The sequence below is a fragment of the Lissotriton vulgaris genome, chromosome 12 (assembly GCF_964263255.1).
Source record: "Lissotriton vulgaris chromosome 12, aLisVul1.2, whole genome shotgun sequence".
NCBI classification, from domain to species: domain Eukaryota; kingdom Metazoa; phylum Chordata; class Amphibia; order Caudata; family Salamandridae; genus Lissotriton; species Lissotriton vulgaris.
Window position 1 is genome coordinate 39,432,924 of NC_141700.1, and position 27,012 is coordinate 39,459,935.

General features: G+C 47.9%; 1 protein-coding gene across 2 annotated transcripts in view; it reads left to right on the forward strand.

The window, feature by feature from the left end:
* LOC147673180 (unconventional myosin-IXb-like) overlaps nt 1-26,563 on the forward strand; it is a 46,088-nt gene extending 19,525 nt beyond the window's left edge. The window contains exons 4-10 of one of the 2 annotated variants that reach the window (XM_086946940.1): nt 7,686-7,791; nt 8,544-8,675; nt 16,852-16,975; nt 17,806-17,853; nt 23,902-24,035; nt 24,419-24,546; nt 24,675-26,557. In XM_086946940.1, the coding sequence (XP_086803066.1) occupies nt 7,686-7,791; nt 8,544-8,675; nt 16,852-16,975; nt 17,806-17,853; nt 23,902-24,035; nt 24,419-24,546; nt 24,675-25,177 (1,175 nt within the window). In that variant the 3' untranslated portion in view covers nt 25,178-26,557. Of the gene's footprint in view, nt 1-7,685; nt 7,792-8,543; nt 8,676-16,851; nt 16,976-17,805; nt 17,854-23,901; nt 24,036-24,418; nt 24,559-24,674 lie in introns of both variants that reach the window. The other variant, XM_086946941.1, reaches the window with a different exon arrangement.
* Nucleotides 26,564-27,012: the final 449 nt, after the last annotated feature.

Here is a 27,012-nt window from a genome sequence, read left to right on the forward strand (position 1 = left end):
AGAAGTCAGCAGACTAACCAGGTCCAACTTAAGCAGGCATGAGAATGGTACTAGGGGACCCCTGGGACCTCTCTCAGGCCAGCTTAACATTGGGAATGGACGAGTCAGGTCTCTATCAAGAGGCTCTGGCAGATCCATTCAAACCAATGGCTCTCAGAATTCTGCTGTGAGGAGGATGACTTCCCCTCAGAGGAGAATGTATGAAGCTAAAGAAAGGGCAGCCAATCTGAGGATTGAAAGGGAAGAACTTGCCCTGGCCAAAGAGAGGCTTGCCTTTGCTAGAGAGCAACAGTTAAGTGGGGTAGTCCCCACTGGTGGCAGCAATATACCTAGCAATAGGGAAAGGAGTTTTGATACAAAGCACCTGAATAAGATAGTGCCCCCCTTTAAGCAAGGGGATGACATCCACAAATGGATTACTGCTTTGGAGAGGGCCTGCACTGTGCAGGGTGTTCCCCAAAGCCAGTGGGCAGCTATCTTGTGGCTCTCCTTTGAAGGTAAAGGTAGAGATAAGCTCCTCACTACTAGAGTTGAGGATGCTAACAATTACCAAGTCCTGAAGAATACACTGGTTGATGGGTTTGGTTTAACGACTGAACAGTACAGGATGATGTTCAGAGACACCCAGAAAACTCAGTCTCAGGATTGGACTGACTTTGTTGATTGTGCCACTAAGGCTTTTGAAGGCTGGCTACTGGGTAGTAAGGTTACTGATTTTAAAGGATTGTACAATCTAATTATGAGGGAGCAAATCTTAAGTAATTGTCAGAACCAGTTATTACACCAGCACCTGGTAGACTCTGATCTGACCTCTCCACAGGAATTGGGTAAGAGGGCAGACAAATGGGTCAGAACCAGGGTCAGGCCTAAGAACCAGGGTGGTGACCAAAAGAAGGAATCAACCAAGCCTCAAGAGAAGGGTAGGGATAAATCCACAGAGAAGACTTCCCAAGGGCCCCAAAACTCCAACAAGGGTGGTGGGTCCCAGAACACTCCTTCAGAACAGAAGAAACCTTATTGCCATACCTGTAAACAGGTGGGCCATTACAAAAGTGATGCCAAGTGCCCTAAAAATAGCAATAAGGAAAACATACCCCCAAGTAACACTCCCAGACCTCCTGTTACCACTAGTGGTAATCCCCCAGGTGGTGGGAGTGCCCCCAAGAATGTGGTGGGCATTACTTTGGGAAACCAGGAGGACTATGGCCTAGCCAGGTCCCCTAACAACACTCTTGTCTGTGAGACTGGCTTGGGGTTTGCCAACTTCACTACTGGTTCCCACATTTTGGGAAAGTATAGACAAGAGCCCTTTATCAATGGTCAGAAAGTTGAGGCATACAGAGACACAGGGGCCAGTATCACCATGGTGATTGACCATCTGGTCCCCTCTGCTCAACTGACCCCTGGTTTCCTTTACCAGGTGACAGACGTTCATGGAGTGAAGAGAAGGCATCCCATGGCAGTAGTCGAGCTCAGTTGGGGTAATGTCACCCAGGCAAACCCCCTGACTCATAAGCTTCCGTATACACCACCAGCAGCCTGGGGGCTAGGCTGTCGACAAACTGCTGATAGAATTCTATTGGTAGCCCGTCCACCCTGGGCGTTTTATTCCGAGCCATATTTTTAATGGCCACCCGTATTTCAGTGAGCGTGATCGGGCCGCCCAACTCTTTCGCGTCCTCCTCATCTAGGACCGGAAGCTGCCTCGCCCCTAGGTACTCCGCAATTTCCTGGACCTCCACTCCCAACTGACTCTGGTATAATTCCTGATAATACACCCGAAAGCACTCCAACACCGCTGCCTGGGAATACACCGTCTCCCCCCGTGCGTTGTTAATGCTAAGGACCGGGCAGCCCCTAAGTTCCGGGTTAGCGAGTCTGGCCAAGAGCGTGCCCACCGTATCCCGTTCAGCATGCGCTCTGATGGCGTATTGCCTGTAGTCGTAACATCTCAACCGTTCCGTCTCGGTGGCGACCACTTCCTTCGCTTCTAACAACTGGGTCTGTAAGTCTGGCCTGGCCGGCCTGCGCCGCTCTAATTCTCTCAGATTCTCCTCCGCTTTCGCAAGTGCATTCAACACAGTCGTACGAGCATTCAAAAACCGACCCAGACATACCCCTCTCACCACCACTTTCATCGCATCCCATTCAGTGGACCTACTCGTGGCCGTACCCTCGTTCTTGCCAAAGTAACGCTCGATGCCTTGTTGGACAGCGTCACTAAACACTGAGTCCTCCAGCGTGTCTGGCCGGAGCCGCCATGTTGGTATCGCCGAGCGCTCCCGCTGCCACTGGATATGTACCAATAGGGGATTATGATCCGAAATGGTTCTAGCCAGGTATTCCGTGTGGGAAATCAATGGGGCTAGGGACCCGCTACAGAGCACTAAATCTATCCTCACATGTAGAGCGTGGAGAGCTGAGTAAAAGGAATAGTCCCTGGTGTCCCTGTGCTGTTCCCGCCAAACATCCAGCAACCCCCATCTGTCCTGCCAATCCTTCCTGTGCATGGCCAACTTACGTACCGGGGAATCAACAAGGGGGGGGTGAGACCTATCCAGAGCCACATCCGTAATCGAGTTGAAGTCCCCCCCCTAGCACTACCGGGCCCGCCAGGAAAGAGGCCAAGGACCCAGAGAGGCCATCGAAGTATCGGGCCTGATCAGTGTTCGGCGCATACACACAACAGAGAACCACATCCCTTCCATACAACCTCCCCTCCACTGCCACAAACCTGCCATCAGGGTCCACTACTTGGTTCAGCACCTGGAACGGTATCCCCGCCCTCACCCAAATCAATACCCCCCTGGCATATGCTGAGTAAGTGGTGCCGAACACCTGGCCCGCCATCTTTTTTGCAACGCAGCGCACTCTTTTTTGGTCAGATGGGTTTCTTGTAACATAGCAATCTGGACCCCCCTTCGCACCAGGTATGCGTGCACTTTGTGGCGTTTGACCATAGTTCGTAGCCCCCGGACATTCCACGTTAGGCATTTTAAGTTAGGTAACGTCCCCATACCAGCATCGATCAGTCCGAGTCAAACAACGGGAGTTCACATCCTCCCCAAAGCAGTTCCCCCCCCGAAACAAACCCTGAACAGAAAAACACCCCAAACTCCACTCCCCAGGACAGAGCCTACAAACCCAGTGTCGGCCCCAATCCAAACCTCAAACCAACCACACATTCTCCTAACCTGTGGTCTCCACCACAGAAGGCCTTAAGGGCCCTAGGGGGGTGAGTTATCGCCGACCCCAGCTAGCGGAGCCCACACCCCGCGCCCTCATCCCAACCTGCGTACGTGGCACCCTACCCGGCAACCCACCCATCACCAACAGGATACCGCCCTACCATTAGGTCTTGTCCAAGTCCCAACACAGTCTCAACCGTGAAATATCCCATCAGAGGTCTGGGGGGTCACCACCGGCCCCTTCGAGCTTTCCGCTTCTGAGAGGTCCTCTCCTGTCCTGCTGCCTTCCCCGCCAGAGTCCGTTTCCACCAGTTCACTGTTCTGTTCCGACCCCGTGATGGCCGCCGTCGCTGCGAGCGCATCTCTTTTCCGCAGCCATTTGAGCCTCCCGTTTCTCCCGCTGGCGCCTATTGCGGGACCGGATGCGTTGCGATTGTCTGACCCGGGGTTGTTTAGGCTGATCTCGCCTACTTTTATGCGACCTGTCCGTCCCCGCTCTATACGACTCCAGCCACTGCCATGCCTCGTCCGGAGTCTGGAAGAAGTGCGTGGCCTCATCCAGTATGACCCGCAGCTTGGCCGGGAAGAGCAAGGAGTATTGAATGCCCTCCTCCCGCAGCTCCTTCACCGCCAGGAACGATGCTCTGTTCCTCTGGACCGCCTGAGTGTAGTCCGGGAAGATTGTGACCCTGCTGTTTTCCACCTCGAACGGGCCTGACATCCGAGCCCTCTGGATGAGGAGGTCCCGGTCCTTATAATGGAGGAGCCGCACTACCATCGGTCGGGGGGGCGGCCAAGCCCTGGCGGGCGAGCAGGCACCCTGTGGGCTCGCTCCAGGGTAAAGAAAGGAGTAAGCCCCTCCGGTGCCACCACAGTACGAAACCAGTTCTCCATGTAGGCCACCGCATCCTCCCCCTCAATTCGTTCCGGCAGGCCTACGACCCGCACGTTGTTCCGCCTATTGCGGCCTTCGGCATCCTCCGCACGTCGTTCCAGCGAGTCCAACCGGGCCAGTATGTCTGTGATCTTATGTTCCGCGGTCACCACCGACGGTTTCAGGTCCAATAATAGCTGATCATGGTCCTTGACCCTATCCGCCAGCTTCGCATGATCCGCTCGCAATAGCCCCAGCCCCTTGGCTACTTGCGCGATGTCCTGGTGCAGCGCCTCCTTGGTCGAGGTGATTGCATCGAGTATGGCGTCTAGACGTCGATTCAATCGCTGCTCCTGGTCCAACTCCGGCGGGGGGGTCTCACCCATCCGAGACGATGCTGCTAGGTCCCCCTGTCCGCGCTCCACAGCCACCAGCCCTCCTGTCGCCGCCATTTCAGGGTACTGCGTCACAGGCCAGGAAGCCCGTCCAGCTCCGGCACTCGTGGGTCGGTGCCAACTCTCCGATATTGAGCAGGATCAAGTGCCACCGCCGATGCCCTCAGGTCCAAGGGCCAAGTGGGCGAGCACCGTTCGGTCGACCCCCTCTTGAGCCTGGAGGAGGAAGGGAAAAGATAGGGATAGCGGCCAGCAAGAGTCCCCAAAGTCCGAGCGGGGCGAATCCCTGTCCCCCGACCTACGGAACTGTCGCCTCTGTCCCCAAGGCCTCGATCTTTCGGCTGCAGAGCCTCCCGCCAGTCGGCACCAACTCGGCTCAAAGTCGGTGTCCGAAGCTGCCCGACCACACCGCCGCCATTTTCTTCTCATTCTCGGCGACGCCTCAGCCGTCGCCCAACTGGGTCTCCTCGGGGCCAGCAGTCCCCCGGCAACTTTCCGTCAGCGCCCTGCGGTCCCCTCACACTTCGTAGGGCAGGAGTGTCGACCTCGGGTCGCCCAGGGTGCAAAAAGCAGGAGAATTAGCGGGACTCCGCGCGGAGCTGCGAGCTCACGCCGCCATCCCGATCGGCGTCCAAGCCACGCCCCCGAGGGAAGACATCTTTAAAGACATTTGGCCCAATCTTCCCTGGTATTGAGTCCTTTGTCGATGGTATTAAGATAGCAAAAATACCATTGCTCTCTAATCTTTCTAGATCTATCGACATCTCCCCCTCTTCTATTGATTTTGATCTTCTCTAGTTTGAACCATCTAATGTCATCACATGAATGGTTCATACTTTTGAAGTGTTCAGTTAAAGGAGCATTAGCTTTCAAAGTACGTATTGCCGACTTGTGTTCTAGCAATCTGGTTCTAAGTTCCCTTCCTGTCTCACCCACGTAACCAAGGTTGCATGGGCAAAGGAGGAGGTACACTATATTCTTACTACGGCAATTATTGAATGTGGTCGGTTGAAGTTTTTGACCGTTGTGAACAACGAAAGTACCCTCAATGCAGTGGGGGCAGATCGAACATGTTCCACATTTGAAATTACCCGATGCCGTCTGTCCAGTTAATGTGAGTTGGTTTTCTTTGGGACAGTATATGTGTGAACAAGACTGTTCTTAATTGTCTTGTTGCGGCGGAATGAGAAAAGGGGTCTATTTAGCTGATTTACACTGTCATGGTTAAGTATTTTCCAATGTTTGTTAACAATATTCTTAATTTGATTGCTCAAATGAGAATATTGTGTAACAAACACAATCCTATCTAAAGGTAGGTTTTTGTTATTTCCTTTTCTTAGAGGGTCCAAGAGACTGTCTCGGTCGTAAAACCGGGCACGTTTAAGTGCATTTTTAATCAGCTTCTTGGGATAACCTCTATTTTCTAGTTTTAACCTGGTATTTTCCGCATGTTTGTAGAAATCATTTAGGTCTGTACAGTTCCTGCGAAGCCGCAGGAATTCCCCAAATGGTATGTAATCTTTTTGTGATTTGGGGTGATTGCTTGTATAGAGGAGGAGAGTATTTTTATCAGTGGGCTTAGTATAAAGCTCCACTTTCAAATTTCCATTGTCTTCTTTAATAATAATATCGAGGAAGGTAACCTGTTGGTTACTGTGGTGTCCCGTAAATTTCAGGTTGGGATCACCCAAATTGAGCCACTCTAAAAAGTTGGTAAGGGTCTCACTGGCACCGCTCCAGATGAAGATGATATCATCAATGTAGCGGTGCCAGCAAGTGATATTCTCAAAATAAGGAGCGACCTCATTATATATGTGCTTGTCCTCGAAACTGCTCACGTACAAGCAAGCCAGACTGGGGGCACATGTGGCCCCCATGCTGGTCCCCTTGATTTGTAAAAATCATTTTTGAAAAGAAAAAAGTTTTTTTTAATATTAAGTAAATACATGACATTATGAAATAGTTGTTGCCTCCCTTCAGATCTTCATTTTCTAAAATGGAAGCTATAACCTGTGTGGTATCATTTTGGGGAATGTTAGTGTAGAGAGCTTCAATATCTAAGGCGACCAGTAATTGGGTCGCCTTATTGAACTCTCTACCTTCGAATGTCGTAATTGCATGGGTGGTATCTTTCAGATAAGATCTGTTTCTTGACTATGGGTTGAAGGAAAAAATCCACATACCGGCTTACAGGCTCTAACAGGGAGCCAATTCCGCTGATAATGGGTCTCATGGGGGGATTATCCAACTGCTTGTGAATTTTGGGGAGACCGTACATCGCTGGGATAAGTGTTTTAGAAATGTCATGTACTAGCATTACAGTTGTGGAAATGATCTAAGTGAACGGATGATTAATTGTACGTATATTTATCATAGGGTAATCTCTCAGAACCAGTAACCAGACAGACAACATATTTTAGTCTTGACAAAGGTGGAACATATCAGTGTCCAGTACCACCGAAACGCGTCGACGCACAACTTTTTGTACAATTCAAGTCTCTTCCACCCTTGTTTATATGGAATTTATGGTTATACAACAGGGGTGTGACTAAATTGCTAATTTGAATGTACCAGTGTATTTTACAATTTTTAATGTTTTACAACAATTTTGTCTGTCTTTTGTTATTGTGCAGGTCACAATAGTCAATATTAATTTAGTTAAAAAAAATTATAATATAGGGTATATGAATGTTTATTGTTTTTACTTTTGCTCTCTTTCAATAATAAAATTTGTTGTACCGAATGCTTTGGATTGTATTTAGTTCATGATTCTGATCATATGATCTAGATTGTATTATTGTATGATTGTTAATTTCATTCTCTTAAAGCTAAGTTTTAGCTTCTCCGTATAGTCAACAAGGGAATCAATCTTTTCTTGGTGTTAGTTATTAGCCAATAAAAATGTCTTGTTGGGGGGAAAAAGCTGGAAATATAGTGGTTTTCTTCAAAAAGAAAAAAGGATGTATGAGTCTTTGATGTAATGCACACGATGTGGAAGTTGCATGAAGAATTAATGATAACTTCCTCTTATAAACATGTTTGAGGATGGGAGCGCCTGCTGCGGGACATTAGTACAGCAATCAAGAATTACGCTTTCATTCTCGGTGATTCTGCATACGACGCTGAATTTGTGTGGCATTTTGCACCTGTCCTAGTGCTGAGCTGTGAAGGCTTTTGGCCATCTCTCAATAAGTTCCCCATAGTCCACCCTTCTCTCTCCTTTCACAGAGCTCCCTGGAAAGCAGGAACAACTGTGTGCGCTCTACAAGGTCATAGGACAGCTCCCGCAGGTCAACTACGACACACTGAAGCGGCTTATCTTCCACCTCGTCCAGTAAGAGCTTCCATCACAATTCTATTTTTTCTTTACTTTTTATATTTTAAGTCCGGATCCAAACTGAGATTTGCGTTCTCATGACCTGCATTGTTTGCAAAACTGCGTATCTGTACAATTTTATGTATTGTTTATCATTTATTGTTAAAAAGTTATTTAGGTTTTACTTGAATTCCTCAGTCCCAGGAAACAAGTCTGCACAATGCTTAAACATATCTTTAAGTCTTGCCTCACAGCATAACAAACTTATTGATACAATAGTCATGCCGTCTTATGACTTGCTCACGTACCGCCATTGTTTTGGTCTCTATGTCTACCTTAATCTGTAAACCTATAACTACTGCAATGCAAATTTTGTGAAGCGCTCTGATGCCTTCGGTTCAAGTTCGCCCTATATAAAACTCTACAAATAACGAAAAAATGATGGTAGTCAGGGACATTTTACTACAACAGTTGCCGTTTGTCTGTAACATTTCTCCTAAGGGAGCATTTCCCAGAGAGCCTGTATCCTGTGCCTTTATACGAAGAGGGTTGACTGGGCTGGGTGGGTTTATGGGGTGGGAGAAGAATTCTGTTGCAGAGAATCACACATTATCTAGTGTCTGGAGGCCTCTCGGGTAAATTTGGTAACTGTATAACTCTTGGGTGTTGGCATGTCCAAAGAGTGGTTGCTGGTGCTACAAACACAGGCTGCAATTTTCATAAAGACTTAATTGTTTTAATTTTGCTCTCTACTATTTTTACGTTTACAGTGTAGCTTCACTGGAAGATGTCAATCGTATGACTCCCAATTCTCTCGCTATTGTCTTTGCTCCATGTCTTCTGCGATGCCCCGACAACTCAGACCCGCTGACCAGTATGAAGGACGTTTCTAAAACCACAACGTAAGTGTGAGAAAAAAAATATACGCTGGGAATCAAGAATGCCCTCAACAATTGGCATAATCGAAGAGAATGGCGTGTAGCAGCACATCTTACATGAGCACGTAACCATGAGGCGTTTGAGGCAGTTTTAACGAAAAGGCTGCCTAAGGGAACTCTGATGTTTTTAAACTATTGGGTCTCAGCAAGAAGCATATGTCTTGGCTCTCAGCTGCCTAACTCTGGGTTGTCATGGAGACTGAGACCAATAAAAAGGCAGTAGTGATTTTAGTTTTTTCCAAGTGTAATGTCATTCTTCAACAGAACAAAGCCCTCCTTTTGGCCTTCAGTTCAGTCAACAAAGTCTAGTTTTTCCCCTCTTTTCACTCTCGTGGAATCCCCTCACTTTTAGACTTGACTTTTATTTTAGAAACAAAACTTCTTATGATGGGTCTTTTGACATAAAACACACCCGCAAACATACATTCACACTTTTTTTTCTTTTTTATAAGTTTTTTTTTTTTTTAAATTTTTTAAAACCTTTATTGTAAGAAAGCACACAGCTATTCAGCCTAACATCCCGGAGGCAAGGCAGCAAAGTATCAGAACGGTCATAGTGCCAAGCGATTCATGTCAGAACAATGCAGGTTGTTTTTTATTTTTACACACAGAAACAGAAACTAAAGCGCCCGAGGGCGCGGAAAAGGCAATGGAAGAAAAAGACCATGAGTCGGTAGGAGGCGGAAGAGGCTAGAGAAGTTGTAGAAAGAACTGAGGCAGAATGTAGCAAAAAGCGGGGGGGGGAAGGAAGAACAGGAGAATCAGAACAAGAATAACATAGCTGGTGTCAACGTCTATGGCGACAGGCGTTCATCCCGTGGCAACGGTGCAGGTGGTAGGCACAAATCCCCTCTGTAGGCGTTCCAGGCACCCCATACCTTGTTCCATGTCTGAGGCCGCCCCCTGGCAGTATACACAGTCTTTTCAAGCAACATACACCAGTCCATGTTGGCCTTCCATTGTACCACCAGGGGGGCCACGTTAGAACCCCATCTCTGCGCTATGTCCCGTTTAGCGACCATATTGCCCAGTGTAGCCCATCGGGTCTGCGCCGTATCATAATCATTAGGCTCCCAGACATTTAGGAGGCACCTACGCGCCTCCGCAGCTAACTCCACTCCAGTCACCTCCCGCATCACTCTATGGACCCTCTCCCAGTAAGGGGCAATAACGGGACACTCCCACAATATATGCAGAAAGGTGGCAAGGGCTCCACAGCCACGACGACAAAGGCCATCCGGCGAGAAGCCCATATGCACAAGCCTGGGGCCGGTGACATACACTCGGTGAAGAATTTTAAACTGGACCAGCCTCAGACGTGAGGAAATGGCGACCTCCTTAGGGGAGGACACAGCACTCTGCCAGTCCTCGTCGTCCAGTTCCAACCCATCGGCCACCCACTGCTCCCGCAAGCGCTGGAGGAGGTCCACCTGAACGTTTATCAGCTTCTTGTAGGACAGGGAGATGGCGCTATCCGGCATATGCCCATCTAGCACCCTGTCCTCCAAAGGCGAGCTCTCGGGGATGTCACCCTCCTCCGGTCTGGCGGCGGTTATTGCGTGTTGCAGCTGGGCGTAGCGGAAGAACTCCGTTCCACTCAATTTATACTCCGCCTGTAGCTGTGGGAAAGTCTTGATCACCCCCCTGGAAAGCATGTCCTCAACCCTCGAGATGCCTATGAGGTCCCACTTCTCAAAGCCCTTGGTGTGCCAAAGCTTGCCCAAAATGTCGGAATCGAAGAGAGGGGTAAATCTCGTCAGTCTGCCCTGCCAGCCCTGTATCTTAGTGACCGTCCGCCACGTATGGACCGCCGCCTTGGTCGGGCCCGTAAGGTTCCGATCGAAGGATCTGGAATATAGGGCGCGATAGTAATTGCCTCCATGTAAAAGCCAGCGGTCCATGGCATAGCCGGGGCTGTCCACGGGACCGTAAAAACCATGATTGATGGCGGTAAGTTGAGAGGCCCAGTAGTATCTCCGCACGTCTGGTAACGCAATGCCCCCGTCATACCATGGCATGGTAAGCTTCCGGACAGCGACACGAGGTCGTCCATCCCAAAGAAGGGCACGCTGCAGGCTCTCAACCTCCCTGAAGTAGCGGGCCGGGACAAGGTCCTGAGTATTCTGCAAGGCATACAGGAACCTGGGCAGGGACATCATTTTAAATAACGCCGCCCGGCCCAGCAACGAGAGAGGGAGCTTACGCCAACTCTCCACATCCCGCCGCAGTCGGTAGAGCGGGGGGAGCAAGTTGTGGTCGTACCTTGCCTTAGGGTTGTGTGAAATGTAAATCCTCAAGTACTTAAAGCCTTGTCCCGCCAGTTGTATGTCGCAACCTCTAGGGAGGCGCGGCGTGTCACCCTTGAGGATGTAAAGGGAGGATTTGGCCCAGTTAATAATCAGGCCGGAGTAGCGCCCAAACAGCCTGAGCACATCACACGCCACAATAAGCGACTTGCAAGGGGAGGTGAGGTAGAGCAGGATATCGTCTGCGTACAGGGAGACCCTGTCTTCAAAGCCCGGGGACCAGGAGATCCCATGCAAGTCAGGGTGCGAGCGCAGCATCGCCGCGAGGGGCTCTAGAGCCAGCGCAAACAGGAGCGGAGACAAGGGACAGCCCTGTCTGGTGCCGCGTTGAAGCGCGAAGGGAGCAGACAGGCGACCGTTAACCGTAACAGCAGCCAGGGGGCTGGCATAAAGGAGTTGCACCCAGCCCAGGAAACCCGGTCCAAATCCAAGTTTCGTCAACACCGCCCACAGATAATTCCATTCCAAGGAATCAAAGGCCATTGTGGCATCAAGGGAGGCCAGCACCGCCGGTTCAGTAATGGCGTGAACTCTGGCCATAACCCCGTGTAAGCGTCGCAGGTTAAGGGCAGTATTGCGGCGGGGTATAAATCCGGGTGCACCAGGTCACTAATAACCCCGATCAATCGATTAGCCAACAGTTTGGCCAGGATCTTGGGTTCAGCATTGAGGAGAGAAATAGGGCGGTAGGACCTACAAACATCCCGCGGCTTGCCATCCTTGTGGATAACCACTATAGTGGCCAGTCGCTGGTCCAGGGGGAAGACACCATCCTCACGGGCACGGAGGAACATATCCTTCAGGTGAGGGGAAATCACGTCCGGCCGGATCTTGTATAGTTCAACCGGTATGCCATTGGGTCCGGTGGCTTTGCCCGCACGCAGTGCGCGGATCGCCAGGGCGATCTCGTCCGCAGTGATGTCCCGGTCAATGTCTACCCTGTCCTCCTCAGAGAGGCAAGGAAGGTCTATCGCCGAGAGGAATTCAGCTGAGTCAGCCTCGGAGCGATCCGAACCGGAGGTATAAACCCCCCGAAAATAGTCAGCAAAAGACTCGGCGATGGCACTCGGATCAGTAACCACCACTCCGTCCTCACACAGGATCTCCGGGACCACCCGGCTTGCCATTTCCCGCCTGTCCAGCCAGGCCAGCAATTTGCCAGCCTTGTCCCCGGCATCATAAATGCGGCCTTGCTGCTCCTTCGCTAAGATCAGGGCTGCGTTCGTGGCGAGATCGTGGTACTCCGATTGTTTCAGAGAGAGTTCATGCAGGAGAGAGGGTTCGGGCCCGGGCCCCAGACGGGACTCGAGATCCAAGACCTCCTCCTCAACTTGTATGAGATCCGCATCACGAGTTCGTTTAGCCGCCGCGATGAGAGCCAGGGCTTCCCCCCGCAACACCGTTTTGAAGGCCTCCCAAAGAGTGACCGCAGAGCCCACTGAGCCAGTATTTTCTGTAAAATATAGGTCGATGGCCTTGGCCAAAAGTGCTCGCGTGTTATGGTTGCGGAAATACCAGGGATTTATCGCTGCCGGGCGGCTGGACAAAAGGACACCGAAGTCAAATGAGGTCCACAGCGGCGAGTGATCGGAAACGCCCCTTGCCAAAAAACGCGCCTCAGAGACGGCAGGCGATTGCGCCGCCAGGGTGCGGACATAATCCAGGCGGGACAAACTTCCATGGGCACCGGAGAGGAATGAAAACTGACGAAGCGTCGGATGCAATAGCCGCCAACAATCCACCAGACCCATAGAGTCAAGGAAGGTCGGCAGCCACGTTTGGGAACCCGGGAGGTCTCTCGGTGGCTGACGGTCCAACGCGCCAGAGTAGACTGAGTTGAAATCACCCCCCAGGATCAACAGGCCCGAAGGCAGGGACAAAATGGCGCCACCAAGGTCCCGGAAGGTGCTAGATTGAAGGCCAGGGGGAACATAAACCGATAGCAGGGCCAGGGAACGCCCCTCCCACCTTCCCGCCACAGCTGCGTAGCGTCCCCTATCATCTAGCAGGGTGACGTCTATCTCAAGAGGAAGGGACGCACGTACAAGGATGCCCGCCCCCCGGGAGCCCGAGGAGAACCCAGAGTGGGCGACCATTTTGTAACCTTTGCGATTCAGGGCCCTACAAGAGTTACCCACTAAGTGCGTTTCCTGCAGTAACACAACATCAGGCATGTTCCTTTTTATCAGCTGAAGCACCACCCCTCTCTTAACCCGATCACCTAATCCATTGACATTCCAGCTAAGCACTTTTAATTTCCTACCCCCCATCCCCGAACAGCCCGCCCCACCCGACTCCATCCAACCCAAATGTCCATTGTACGGTAAAACCCACAGTCCATTGCCTCAAGGAAGAAAAAGAGATAGAACAAACAATCAACAAAACTCGCAAAGTTGCACCCCCCACCCTGCACCCCTGCATGTGACTAAAGAGCCCCCCCAACCAGCAGTGTGCCTGTCGCCCCATAACTACTCTACAAAAAGACACCCAGAGGAGTAAGGAATCTCCGCGAACTCCTCCCGCCACCCTCCATGTACCGACAGGAAAGATAGTACGGCATCTAAAAACAACATTAGAGAGCCACTGAGGCAAGCAAAAGAATCAACTAGTCACCCATTACAGAACCAAGTCTCATAGGTCCGAGCCGCCAGCAGCGCCACCCTCATGGTCCTCCTGTGCTTCTCGGCGCGGTGGTAGAGTGTCCAGCCAGTCACTGACGTTCTCGGCGAAGTCAAAGAACAGGGCACGGCCCTCGTATTCGATCCGGAGCTTAGCGGGGAACATCATAGAATACTTGAGGCCTAGGTCCCGTAATCGTTGCTTCACCCCAGAATAGCTTTGGCGCTGTCGCTGAACCGTCCTGGTGAAATCTGGGTAGAGATGGACATCAGCGTTTTGAAATTTAAGCGGTCCGTGTCGCCTGGAAGCCTGCAGGACAGCATCCTTGTCACGGAAGTTAAGCAGCCGGGCCACGATGGGTCTAGGTGCCACGCCAGTCTTCGGCGGGCCACCCGGTACCCGGTGGGCACGCTCCACCGAGAAAAAGTTGCTGAGGCCAGGCGGGGCCAGATGAGTCCTGATCAGTTCTTCGACGAGGAGGTCCGTCGCCGCCTCCTCCGAACCCTCCGGTACGCCGACAATGCGGACGTTCTGCCGCCTGGCCCGGCTTTCGAAATCATCCAGCCGCCTCGCGAAGTGCTCCGCTGTCCTCTGCAGGTTCCGGACCTCCGTTTGCAAATCCGAAACGTCTTCCGTAAGACTGGCCGTCTTGATGTCCAGATTCTTGACCCTGTCATTGGTTTTGCCCAAGTCGGCTCTGATGAGGGACAGATCAACGGCCATGCCATCCACCTTGTGCGTGAGGACTTCATGTTGTTGCTTCATGTCCGCCCGGAAACTTGTAATGGCTCCCAAAATGTCGGTCAAAGTGGGCTCAGAGCCGCCCGGCGAGCCCGAATGTGGGATGCCCCTGGCAGAGGGACCAGTAACAGGCGGTGTTTTCGGCTGAGTGTAGCGCTCAATCCGATTCTGCTGCTGTTGTTGCGATTTACTGCGCACTCCTCTGTTAGATGGCTTGTCGAGGTCCCCCTTGCCCGCCATGTTAGATCCCAGAGAACAAAGGGCTATGCCAGGCAAGTCCAAGCCCAGAGACCCGAAGTTATCTCCGGGACGTCAATGGGAAACCGTTCCAGGTGTGCCCCGCCGTCCAAATAGCCCCGCTGTCCAGTACACTTCTCCGTTGACGAAAGCAGGCTGGCACTCCGCAGATCAGCAAGACGTAGCAGCGGAGTCCGCAGAGACAATGGCACCGAGCTGGCACGGAGTCCCACTCGACGTAGCTCCGCGTAGGAGACACCGATTTGAATTCTGAAAACGGTGCTCGCCTCAGGGGGCCCTCAGCAACGAGTATCCACCCTCGTGGATCAGGATTACGGGCAGGATAGTTGCGGAGGATCGGAAGGTCCGCGGAGCTCCGAGCTTACGCGGCCATCTTGGGTGCCCGCGAAGCTCCTCCCTCTCTTTTTTATAAGTTGATGAAACTTTGCTCTGTTCACCAAGTCAGTAAATCATGCAGAGCCTGGATATACTGTTAACGAGAGGGGTGTGTTAACATTCTGAGTGTTTCCTTAATGAAGTTTATAGTGTTTTTGCAATCATTTGGCAAACTTTGTGCACCGCATGAAGGTGTCAGCGTTTTCTAAAATAAATTGTTTAAATAAAAATCCACAAAAGTAGATTTGGAATAAAAACATCTAAGAAAAATTCCAAGTCAGTCGGATAATTATCTTAACCCCGTCCACGCTGATGACGAGCTGGGCTCGTCATGGCGTAGCCTCCTCGCACGCTGATGATGAGCCCAGCTCGTCACGTAAAGTGCGTTTTTAAAAATCTCAGCGTCCACCTTTATGCATATTCTGTGGGAATGCCCCGTCATCGCCCCTTACTGGGCGAGAGTGCACCGGATTATGGGAGAGGTGACTGGTGTTGAGTTGGCAGCGGAGGCGCGGAGGTGCCTCCTCAACGTCTGGGAACCGACAGATTACAACACGGCGCAGACTCGTTGGGCGACACTGGGCAATATGATTGCTAAGCGAGATATTGCCCAAAAGTGGGGTGCTGCTACGGCCCCCCTGGTGGTACAATGGAAAGCCAACATGGATTGGTGTATGCTCAGAGAAAAGACGGTTTATGCTGCCAGGGGGAGGCCTCAGACGTGGAACAAAGTGTGGGGGGCATGGAATGCATACAGGGGTGATATGTGCTTGCCACCGGAACCTATCCCCCTGGACGAACACCTATCACCGTAACCTGTGACACCAACTGTTTTATGCTGTTTGTACTTCTCCTGCTCTTTCCTCCCCACCCCCCTCCCCATTCTACCATTCATTCTTTTATCGAATCTCTACCTGTCCTCCTCTGCCTCTGACCGACTCCTATACGTCCTTGTTACTCCATTGCCTATCTTACGCGCCTTTTGGCGTTTCTTTCTTGGTTTGGTTATCTTTTATAAAAAATAAAAAACAACCTGCAATGTTCTGATGTAAATCGCCTTGCACTATTTTCCTCCTGAGACTATGCTGCCTTGCCTCCGGGATGTTAGGCTGAATAGCTGTGTGCTCTTTCATAATAAAGGTTTTAAAATTTATTAAAAAAAAAAAAATTTTTAAAAAATTAAAATAAAAATCTCAGCGTGCGAGCGGAATTCCGCTAGCGCGCATGAGGTTAAAAGTATTTTTTCCCGGATAGTTTTTTTCCAGTAACACTATCTCACAATCATTTTCACCCACAGGCGACGTTTTATCAAGTTTACAAAACGTACCTACCTTTGCAAAGTTGATTAACTTTGCAAAATGTGATGGTTGATTTTTTTCTTTTTTATTTTGCCTGCTACCACATAAAACTAAAAAAAAACCTCAAATTTAATGGATCTAAATTTCTGATACTTTTTGTGGTTTGTGCCTCTCTACATTTAACCTTTTGTCTATGCACACTGCAGAATGCCATAACACCTCTGCTTTATGGGTAATTTTGCAAGAAGCCTTTGGAATCCAAGAACTGGGGAGTGATCCTCATTTCTCCATTTTTCTTTTCCTCACCCACGCCACCATTTCCTTCATGTTTTCCCTTCTCTATTCCTGTTCACTTTCCCACTTACCAACTAAATGGACATTCTTACTGCTGCAACCCTGTGCTCACTTAATTATCCTGAAGTTCTAAGTGCTGCAGTTCAGCTCTCTGACCACCTCACCATTTACCTTAAAGCCTTCAATCCCCACAACTCATGCCTCCTCTTACTGGCAGATGTCTAACTGCTGATGTCCCCATCCCATCAGGTGCCTTGAGATGCTGATCACGGAACAGATCCGGAAATACAAGATCAGAATGGAGGAAATCTCTCAGCTAGAGGCCGCAGAGTCCATGGCAATCCGGCGGTTGTCCTTGCTAAGACAGAACACAGTAAGTAATGAAGTTAATCATTTCATAGAAGCTCATTCGAGTAGAGATTCTCTAGTCGAACCTGTTCATAATTTCCCTTCATCGTTGTGTTTTTTTGTCTTCACAAATTATATTGTTCAACTAATAGTTTATAACGTGTTTTTTCATAGCCCAAAATGCATTGTACTTGTTTACACATTATGTTCACAATGAATGCCTCAGCTAGTAGGTACTATACATAAGATTGTTTGAAATAGTTCAAAGTGCAGCACATACAGACATGTTGAACAACCAGTGCTGATTCCAAGCATTTCTCTCTCATGTGTTCGCATTAGATCAACATTCTTTCCACATCCATTTGATACATTCCTCACATTTTAAAGATCTGTTTAAGTGTTCCACTTCAGCAGCTGTCTATTCCCAGACCCTCAGATTGTCATGTGTCCTAAACTAAATGGACAACCCTTTCTATGGTGAAAGTCTTGAACTTTGGACTGTGTCATAGTGGTTTGTGTGTTGTGAGAACTGACCACTGTCGAAGTTGGTATTTCAAACCGGGTCTCGTTTAGACACGGTGATAAACCAGGCAAAAGTGGTACCAACCCTGTACTTTATTGACCTCCTGTTTAAGCCTTCATGTATGCTCTGTGGCAATCCGAAGGTGAGAAACCACATGGTGTTTCCCCATGAAGAAGTTAAAGCACAGCCCTGCTTTGTGAATTGTTTAATCCTCTGCCTTAAGTGATCTTCAGCCATACGGCGCACAATAAAATGCCCAGCATTGTGCAGAATTGATCTCCCTGCTTGATGATGTATGTTGGTGAATTGAATCTTGGTTCTTCTCTCTCTAGCTCTGGCCTCTCCGCCTCGGTTTCTCTTCTTCTTTGGAGGGGTTGCTGGTAGGTAAATTACCTAATGAGTCCCTCTTGCATGATTAGTCTGCACTCTCTATCCCACCCATTACAGTTTGCATTGAATGCTCACATAGCTACTAGTGCATGTCGTTTGTAAAGCAAGCCTGCATGTCCTGTAGCTTTCCGGAAGCCCCCTACCTCTCCTCCATTGTAGGCAGTCTAAATTATTTGCATCACTCAGCATGTACTTCTTTCAAAGGTAGGATTAGGCAAAGTTTCAATTCATCATTTCACCTTTTTTGACCTGGAATATTAACAATGGCTTCGTCAGGTTAATATGGATTTTCTAAATGGGAAGACTGCTAAAAGCAAAGGATGTCAATTATGGGATGATGAACTCTCCTTGTCCACAGCATTGCATTGCACACCGATGGTTGAATGGTTTGCAGTAGATGTCATATCTCTTTTGGTCTCCACAAAGCCTCTCTTACCACCTCTCCAAGGCTCCATTTACACTCTTCCCTGAAAAAGAGAAGAGTGATTCTGGGCAGGTGCCCACCCCTCCTCATGATTCCAGAAAGCATAGACTCCGCCTTTAATTTCATTCAGCCTTCTCACGTGCACATACAAAGCCCTACACAACACAGGACCAGAATACCTGGACGGCTGCATACACTTCAACCAACCACCAGACATCTGCGCTCTGCCTCACTCTCACACACACCCCGCACCCACCAAAGCAAAACTGGAGTTTGCTCCTTCTACATCACACCCAAGATATGGACCAACCTCCCGCAAAACATCAGAGCCTCCTTCTCACTTCTTGAGTTCTGCAAGAAGTTGAAGACCTGGGTCTTCGTATAAGCACCGTGGGTACCACAAATCTGCACACCTCCCCAAGCACCTGGATATTCTCTTGAGTGATTAGTGTGGTATACAGATCACTATAACATAACCTAACATAAATGAGGAACACGCTCATACTGCAAAAAGCAGTGTGTAAAACAAATTGGATAATAGTTTATTGTAAGAAAATTCAGTATATTTAATTACATACTTTTTACTTGCTGATTAATGAAATCTACCTGTCCGTCTTACTGTTAACTGACAAATTTATCTTCTGTCCCTTAAAGGTGTTCCTCAGTCCCATATGTTTTTTTATCAACAGCTGGTTTCTATGTGCACTGATCACATCATCTACACAGACTTCTGACTGGTTTCAGTGCCGATTGAGCCCTGGCTTTACTATGTGTTTCTTGGATGCCCATCTATGACACTTTATCTGTCTCTAACCCTCGTAAATTTTTACACCATCCCAGGTTTTGCTGCAGCAGTGGAGCGAGTCATAGGTTGTCTCCTATATAACGTACATGTAATGTTACATAGACATGGACTGACCTGTAGGGAAATCTAGACGTAGAATGAAAGTACCTGCCTCTGACAAGCCAGTAGTGCCAGGGCACAGTCCATCAATGCATGCAGAGCTGGTCTTGTAGCTGATTCTGCCTGTCCACGTTTCCCCATCTCTTGCTGTTCCCTCTCTGCAAGGATGTGAAAATACCTGCCCTGAGCACTTTCAGATGTGCCTGCACTACAAGCGACACTAAGATTAGGAAGCTTCTTGATCTGGTTTTTGAACATGATTTCAAATTGGTTCAGTCCTCCTCCTCTGCCTTTTTAAAAATTCGTAACTTTCCAGGTGCCCTGTTCTAGGTCCAACTTTGTTTACCCTTCGCTTTCAGCAATTTTTTAAAGTAATATTTATTGCTCCTGAATTGTCCTAGTGACCACACAAGGCAAATCACCATTTTGTTCACAACTTTTAACAATGTCTCCAAGTGTTTCCGGTTACAATAATACACAATGTAAACAGTCTCTTGATTGTACCCTGTAAGTTGCAGTCCCTGGTAAGAGATAGGAGGTACTAACGCTGGCTCATTTTTAGGTCTCGCTAGACCTATTGCTGCCAAGTTCCTTGTCAAGCGACCTAGATCTGGCCACGAGCGCCGATTACACATCGTGACCGCGCATGCCCCGCCCCCCCAGCCGTGCACATCTTTTGCTCCACATTCCACATTCACAGCGGCAGCCTCTCACAATCGCGCGCGCACACAGCCACACCCACGAAGCGCGCACACACAATCTCTCTCTCTCTCTCCCCCCACCCACTCACTCACCCACTCACCTGGCTCTTTCCAGGTGTCCCTCTCCCTCTGCAGCGGGTCAGTGTAGGCAGCAGGCAGCCTCGGAGGTCGGCGTGTCTTCTCCGGCGATCCGATGTGCACGCTCACGGCGACGTGCGCTCCCACTGTGCTGTTTTGCGCCATTTCCGCAGTTGCACCAACCTGACCAAAAAGCACAACCATTGACGTGAGGAACGTGCTCAGCCACCGATGCAGATGACCCGTGGAACAGTGCTGGTATTACATTATTTCAGCTCTGAGGGGCGCCTGTCGGCATGCTGTCATAATGACTTTCTTTGTTTCTCCATTGTAAGCCTTAATTAAATGTAATTATCAGGGCCGGACTGGGACTGCCGGTGTGCAGCAGCGCAGCGTGTTCACGTAGGTGTCTCCTCCGCCCCCGTGTCTGCGCACCTCAATTCAGTTTAGGATGGGGTGGGGCTGGTGGGTCACTCATGCCGCATGCGCACTGGGCTTTCACAATTTAAAGTGGGCGGAACTACCATGATCCTAGAGAGGCACGGTGACCGCTGCCAGGGCCATCATTTAATTAGCACCCCTGTCTGCTGATTGCCGCCCGCAGCAGGTGAGTTCCAGGGCTTTCCAACTCGGCTCTCTGTGTCCGAGCTGTAACGTGATGCTGGGAGAGCCAATGCAGAGGGAGTTTACCGCACGCACTGTGTCCCCCGCTCTGTTTGGATGCCCGGTGCCGGACGGTGTTATATGGGTCGTCAGATCACTGGTAATCGCCCCGCTTCCGCCCCCCCCACCCTCCCGAAATCTCTCTGCCTCCGTGATGGCCGCTTCAGGAGTCGGACCAGCAACCTAAAGAATGGCGAAGCCTTGGACAAAAGTGCTTCAGATTGTGATGTGGGACATTTTCATAATTTTCGTGTATTTATGAGGGATATTTGTGCGACTATGAGTGATACTTTCTTGTGAGTGAAATCAGCAATTAAGACGAGGGAAACATAATATCTTACACTCGGAAATTACACTCGTGCAAGAGCAACTCTAAAATCTAGACTGCTGTAACCTAATTGACCTGTTGAATAAATATCTAACAATTATATTAAAACTTTAACTCCGACCTTAGCAGGAACTGCAGCGTTAATTGTTTATACTTCCCAAGTCTCTCTGCTTGGCTGCAGACAACTGCTGGGATTCGTGATATATTCTCACTTAGTGACAACGGGGAGAGGAGATGACTGGTGACACTAAAGCTAACACTAACGAGACAAACTCACGGAGGGCTTCACCTTCCATAGTTAACATGGAGTTGGCCATAATCACTCTTGAAACTCATAACCCCACTCCCTTCCTCCGGTGTCAGGATCTTACTCTCCACGGAATTAGCTTATTGCTCAAGGAGGCCTTTCACCCCCACAGCTGATAAGCACATCAGTTAATGCCACTGGGCAAATCAGCTCAAAGTGGCAACTTTATTACTGGATGGCAAAGATAAATATGCTTTTTAGACAAGTACATTAAAAAAAACACTTGCTCTAGATCTGGAACTAGGAAAATGTACCCAAGGCTGCATCGATAGTCAGTGTAACATGTATTAATCAAAAGTTATAATTCAAACCAGCTCAAACATAAAATGTAGTAGAAACACCACAGGTCTTACACTGAACCCAAAAGGAAAAGCACATTCACTGTCACTACCCAAAAGGGTATCAGGCCATACACAATACGGCCTGGGTCCTATCTGCCACCGTTTTAGCTTTGTTCAGATGGCAGACTGAGTCTGGCAACAGCGTTCCTCACTCACCCTAAACTTGTGCACAAGTATTAATTGTCATGCACAACCTGCTCAGAGTTCCTTATCCCATCAGCTGACCTTATTTAAAAAAGATGGGCAGTGGATGTGACTCGTAGTCAATGTGTGATGTTCCACCTATACATGAAAATAAAAATATAGTTAGGCCATAATTTCTTTAAAAAAATATTGTGGTATCCACAGTATCGTGGGGCGTAATATTGAAGGTACGAATATTGTTTTTTCAGTTTTTTCTAATGCTCTGCAACCTCCCTCAGAAGGAGGTTGCTGTTTCATGTGTTTGCCACATGGTCTATTTAATTTCACAGATATCGTACAGCTATTCAGATATGGTACAGCTATTTGTTTGCCAAATGTAGGCCACAGTACAAGTGTACAAGTGATCGTGTTGAATATCAGACAAAATATTCATGCAATTGAACAGAGTTCTTACCAACAAACTCGGTCTCACCTTCTTTCGGATGCACAATTCGTTTCTATAAGCGAAAATTATTGATTAAAGATGTTTAGTCTTGTATTTGTCACACACATAGGTGGTTATTTGAATTTGAGTATGTAATAAGGAATAGTGCATAGTGTTGAGTATTTAACTTGGAGTAGCATAACTTTCTAATCACATGCATGATGGGTATATTTTGTTCCCACTATATGGAGTTGAGCGTGGCTATTGTGACACATGAGGTTATGCTGTTACTTCACTCACATTTATTATAATTTTAATTAGTTCTACCTTATGTTCTTTTAAAGCTTTCTATTTTTGGTTAAGGTGTTACTGATTAGGTATTGGATTGGAAGGGTCTGCTGTTTTTTTGCTTTGTTTTGAATCTAAAAAAAACGTTAAATATATATACACATTTGAACATTTAGTATTTTAGGATATATGATTCCCTGGCCCTGATGAAGTCAGCTAATGATGAAACACGTGTTGGCGAGGATAGAACAATAGAAGAAGATTCCAGAATTCTTCCAGTATCGTGATTCATTTTGGTCAACTGGATAACAAGAGTGCTCAGGGGACCAATTTTGAATTTCTTGGAAGATTTTTCCTACTAAGGAGTGATTGGCAGTCACTCCTTCCTCTTCTAAGCACGATACCTTTATGAATGATCAAAAGAACCACAGCCTATGTTAGTTAGAATGAGCTCCTGCATACAAATTAATGTATACTTAGCAAAAAATATAGGGACACCATCCTACACACAAACAATCCCTAGAGTGCAAAATCAGGGTTGGGGGAGTCCCCCCATCTTCAAGATGGAGGGGACTGTAAAGTGCGCTTAACTTTGCCTCCTCCACCGGAGGAATGTCGTTGGCAGAAGTGGGCACAACTCCTTATCTTTCTGACTTTTCCTGCTGTTTTCCCTCAAAGAGGAGGTGTAAACCGAGGATTGTCATCTGCTGCTAGCAGCAGAGGCTGGGGGTCGCATTACAAAGGCAGGAGGCCTTTCAAGCTTCCCCTTCACGCACTGGGCCCATCCTGGGGGATGAGGTGGGACACCTCTGCCCAGGATGTGCATTGTTTCTGGTCCCAGAGAGTAGAGGCTCTCCAGAGGTCCAGAAACATCTGTGTGCGGCAGACTGCCTAAAGCCAGTCAGTGCCCTCACCCGGTTTTCAGAGGGTACCTCTGAGGTACCCACTAGGTACATGGTTCAATAAATCCCATGCTGGCATCAGTGTGGGTTTATTGAAAGGAGTAGTTTGGTACCAAACACTCCTGGGTTCAGCAAAGCCATGATGGTCCTGTGGAACTCGATTTGTCAAGTTCCCAGCCCATGTACTCTCTGTATGTGTGTGTGGGTGGCTTTGTGTGTGGGTGCAAATGCAATAGGTCTTGCATTTGCGAGCGATTAAGCTATTGGCATTGTAAATTACAATGCCATTTATTTGTTTTAAAAACAAAAAGCATAAATAAAAATAGTGTCATGAGCAATGCCAATAGCTCTAACTTTAAGAATGGCGAGACCATTGCATTGTAAATGCTTTTTTAAACATCTTGCTTGTTTTAACTAACCTTAGAGAAGTGTCGGAGGTTGGCAGTAGAACTTAAATGAATACAATTTCCCAGGCAGAATAAACAAAATAACATTTATAGTCGACTAATTTCTCTTTTTGCTTCTATTTTGCAGAGTCGGAGTCCCAAATCGAACGAGAGTGTTATTCCGGAGCTAGGGTCTGTGCAGGAGGAGGACCCATCAGAGGTTGAGGTGGATCGGGAATCTGAAATCCTTATTGAGCGAATACAGTGCATCAGGGAAGAAAAGTGAGCATAGATCCCTAATTGTAGCTGTTGCAAGAATCACAGAATGATTTATTTTTTCCCATGTTAAGCTGAAAAACTTTGGCCTTGTCCGTTATTTTATTTCTATAGTATTGGTGATTCTCTACCTCCGCACCCGCTCCAATTCTGAATACGCTCTCTCCACTACAACCTCCCTCACAACCCACAACCCTCCAGTCCTGTGAAAACATCAAGGGCCATGCGCCTTAAGTCATAGCACTGACAGTTTGATGGAAATGGAATTATTTAACTGTAATACTTAGATATAGCCAGAGCGAGGAGCTATGCCTGTCATAGAGAGGTTCATTGGGATAAGTACTTTTCATGCAGTACCCCTAATAGGCTTTGCTCCTTTTTTCTTTCAGGGAAGATATTACCTATCGTTTACCAGAGTTAGATCAACGAGGTTCGGATGAAGAGAAGCTTGACTCTGAGGCATCCATTAGTACGGAGAGCTTGCTAGACGACCGCACTGGGCAGGTGGACAAGGAAGGTCAGCATTAAGGTAGTGTGTGTTTTTCTTACCTTCACATTTTTTATTTATCAGAATTTGGTTAAACTTTGTACTTTTTTCTGGGCTTTGTGAGAATTCTCAATCCGATTTTTGCTTTTATATTTAAGGACACCCGAAGATCTGTGTACAGTCAGCCGGCTCTGATGTCGTTGTTTCCTATCCTGATGCCTGCTTTTCGCCCACTAGTAGTGTCACACCGTCCAAAAACACTTTGGCACTGCCCAGCAATTCCCTTTCACTGGACCAGTTAGACTTGTCCAACAGCACCTCTCCTCTGCGTCGTCGGCCATCGTCCTTCTTGGCGAAAATGAAGATACACCGAAGAAACCCAGTAATTCCAGCTTCCAATATCAAACTGCCATATGGCATTGTTCGCTCCACTGAAAGTTTGGGTAGGGCCACAGGTGCCAGTGCAGCAGAACTAGTGGTGAGGCGCCGGGATCAGCCAGCCCGACGGAAAGACAGTGTTCACTCGGTGTACATTGCCCAGGGGACAGAACCAGGTCCAGCAGAGGAGCCGTTTCAGGATTATGAACCAACAGCGAAGTTGAAACGGCGCTTTTCCGACCCCTTCTTGCACGTGCCTTGCTTCGAGGAATCGAACCTTTGAAGCACTTAAAGGCACAGTTTAAGCATTCACATTAATTCTTGAGACCAAAATACAGTTGACTATGGTTTTTTCTGGAGACCAAAAGACGTTAAACAGTTCGCTGAAAATATTCTCTATTTCCACATTTGTGCCTTTCTTTCTAGCAGGAACAAATGAGACCAAACTTGAGTCACTTTCACCAACCTTTTCGATCTCCCCAAGTTTTTTCTTTTTTTTATTTTATAAAGAATTTATTTTTTATTTTTTATGCCTGGTTGTTCTGATGTTTTTTAACATTGTTACATTGTTATTGCATCAACCGAGGACCAAAGTCGACATAATATTTATTCCATTGAGATGGGAATAAATGCCTCTCTGGTAAATGTGGTGGCGGCGTTGAGGCAAATCAGAAGCTTGGGCAGTTTTCTTTTGTTGTATTTTTGATGCACTCTGGCTTATTGAAGCACATCTAGTAGGGTACAGTGTAACACCGCACAAGGCAATCCAACGTAATGAAGCTGGGGGCCTGTGGAATCTCTCAGCTGACCTTCTCATTGGCCAGGTTAAATGGTACTCCTAGAACTAAACATGATGGGTAACTGAAGCTCATCGCTTCCAGACCGTGCCTGTTACACTCACAGAAGGTTACTTATAAGCCGGCTGTGTTTATTAGTAGGCATTCTTCTGGTACAAGGGCCATTTTTCTGTGCCAACAGTGTTTTAGCAAAAGGGGGACCATAGAACCATGTGTGAGATCAAGGCCTCCAACAGTTGAAGAGTTTTGCAGGTGTTTTGTGAGATATTACACTAAAGCAACTCAAGACGCCATTCCTTGTCTGGCCTCAACAAGCTTAGAATCCATTTGTTCCAACTGTAGAGATGTCTTGCAAGAAACAGAAACGTACACTTATTAGAGCAAAATGTTTAACCAGACCGTACATTTAAAATGCCCTTTGACTCTTCAGGTGATTGCGGTCGTAGTATTGTTGATTTTGCTTTTGCCAAAGTTGTTGGAGGATATATTTTGGTAGGTGCACCAACCGTTCTTCGCCTTAACATTTCAACCTTTTTCCCATTTCATGGTTACACATATCAAAATGTCGACGTACAAAAAGATTTTATAAACGATTTTTGAATGAAAGGTATTAAGTGTGATCCTCGAGTCCAGATTTGGGTTCCCAAGAAAGCATTGGAATTGTACATTCCTTTTGAATGTTGATATATTTTTGTCTGCAGTTTATTTCTATATTTTTTGATCAGGAAAATTGTTTCATTGCATTGCCATCTGCATATTGTCACAGCTCTTTGTTGTCTGGGAGAGTAAGAGTTATTTCTGAGAAAATGCCTGTAAGTAAATGTTGTGTGTAAAGCGGCCGTATTACAGTGTTTAACTTAATTTAACTTTGTAAAATAAAAGACAAAATGTAAGAAAATTTACTGTTGTTTTTGCCAGCAGTACTGGATTTCTTTGATAACAGGAAGCGCAATTTCTGTGCAGCCCGCCATTGCATTTACGAATGATGTTTTCTTTTCAACAACATGCCCAGTGTAGAGAAGGAGCCAATACTGAAGTGTGGGATGACTAAATTTCTTTTATTAGATGGTTTATACAGCAAGTTCAACTCGTCACAAAAGGTGGGGTAGGGTTCCTGCAGCTGATCTTCGGTAAGTATCCACGGCTTGATCGGTATTCTGTTCTCCTCACTGTCTCGCCAAGGGGTAATGCAAAAAGAAAGAAAACGTGGCTGTTAGCTCACAGCTCAATAACCGATTCTGGTTATGGGGTAGGGTGTGCGGGTAACATTCGTGAGGAAGGAATAGACCAACACCATATGTCTCAGGACAGATCACTACCC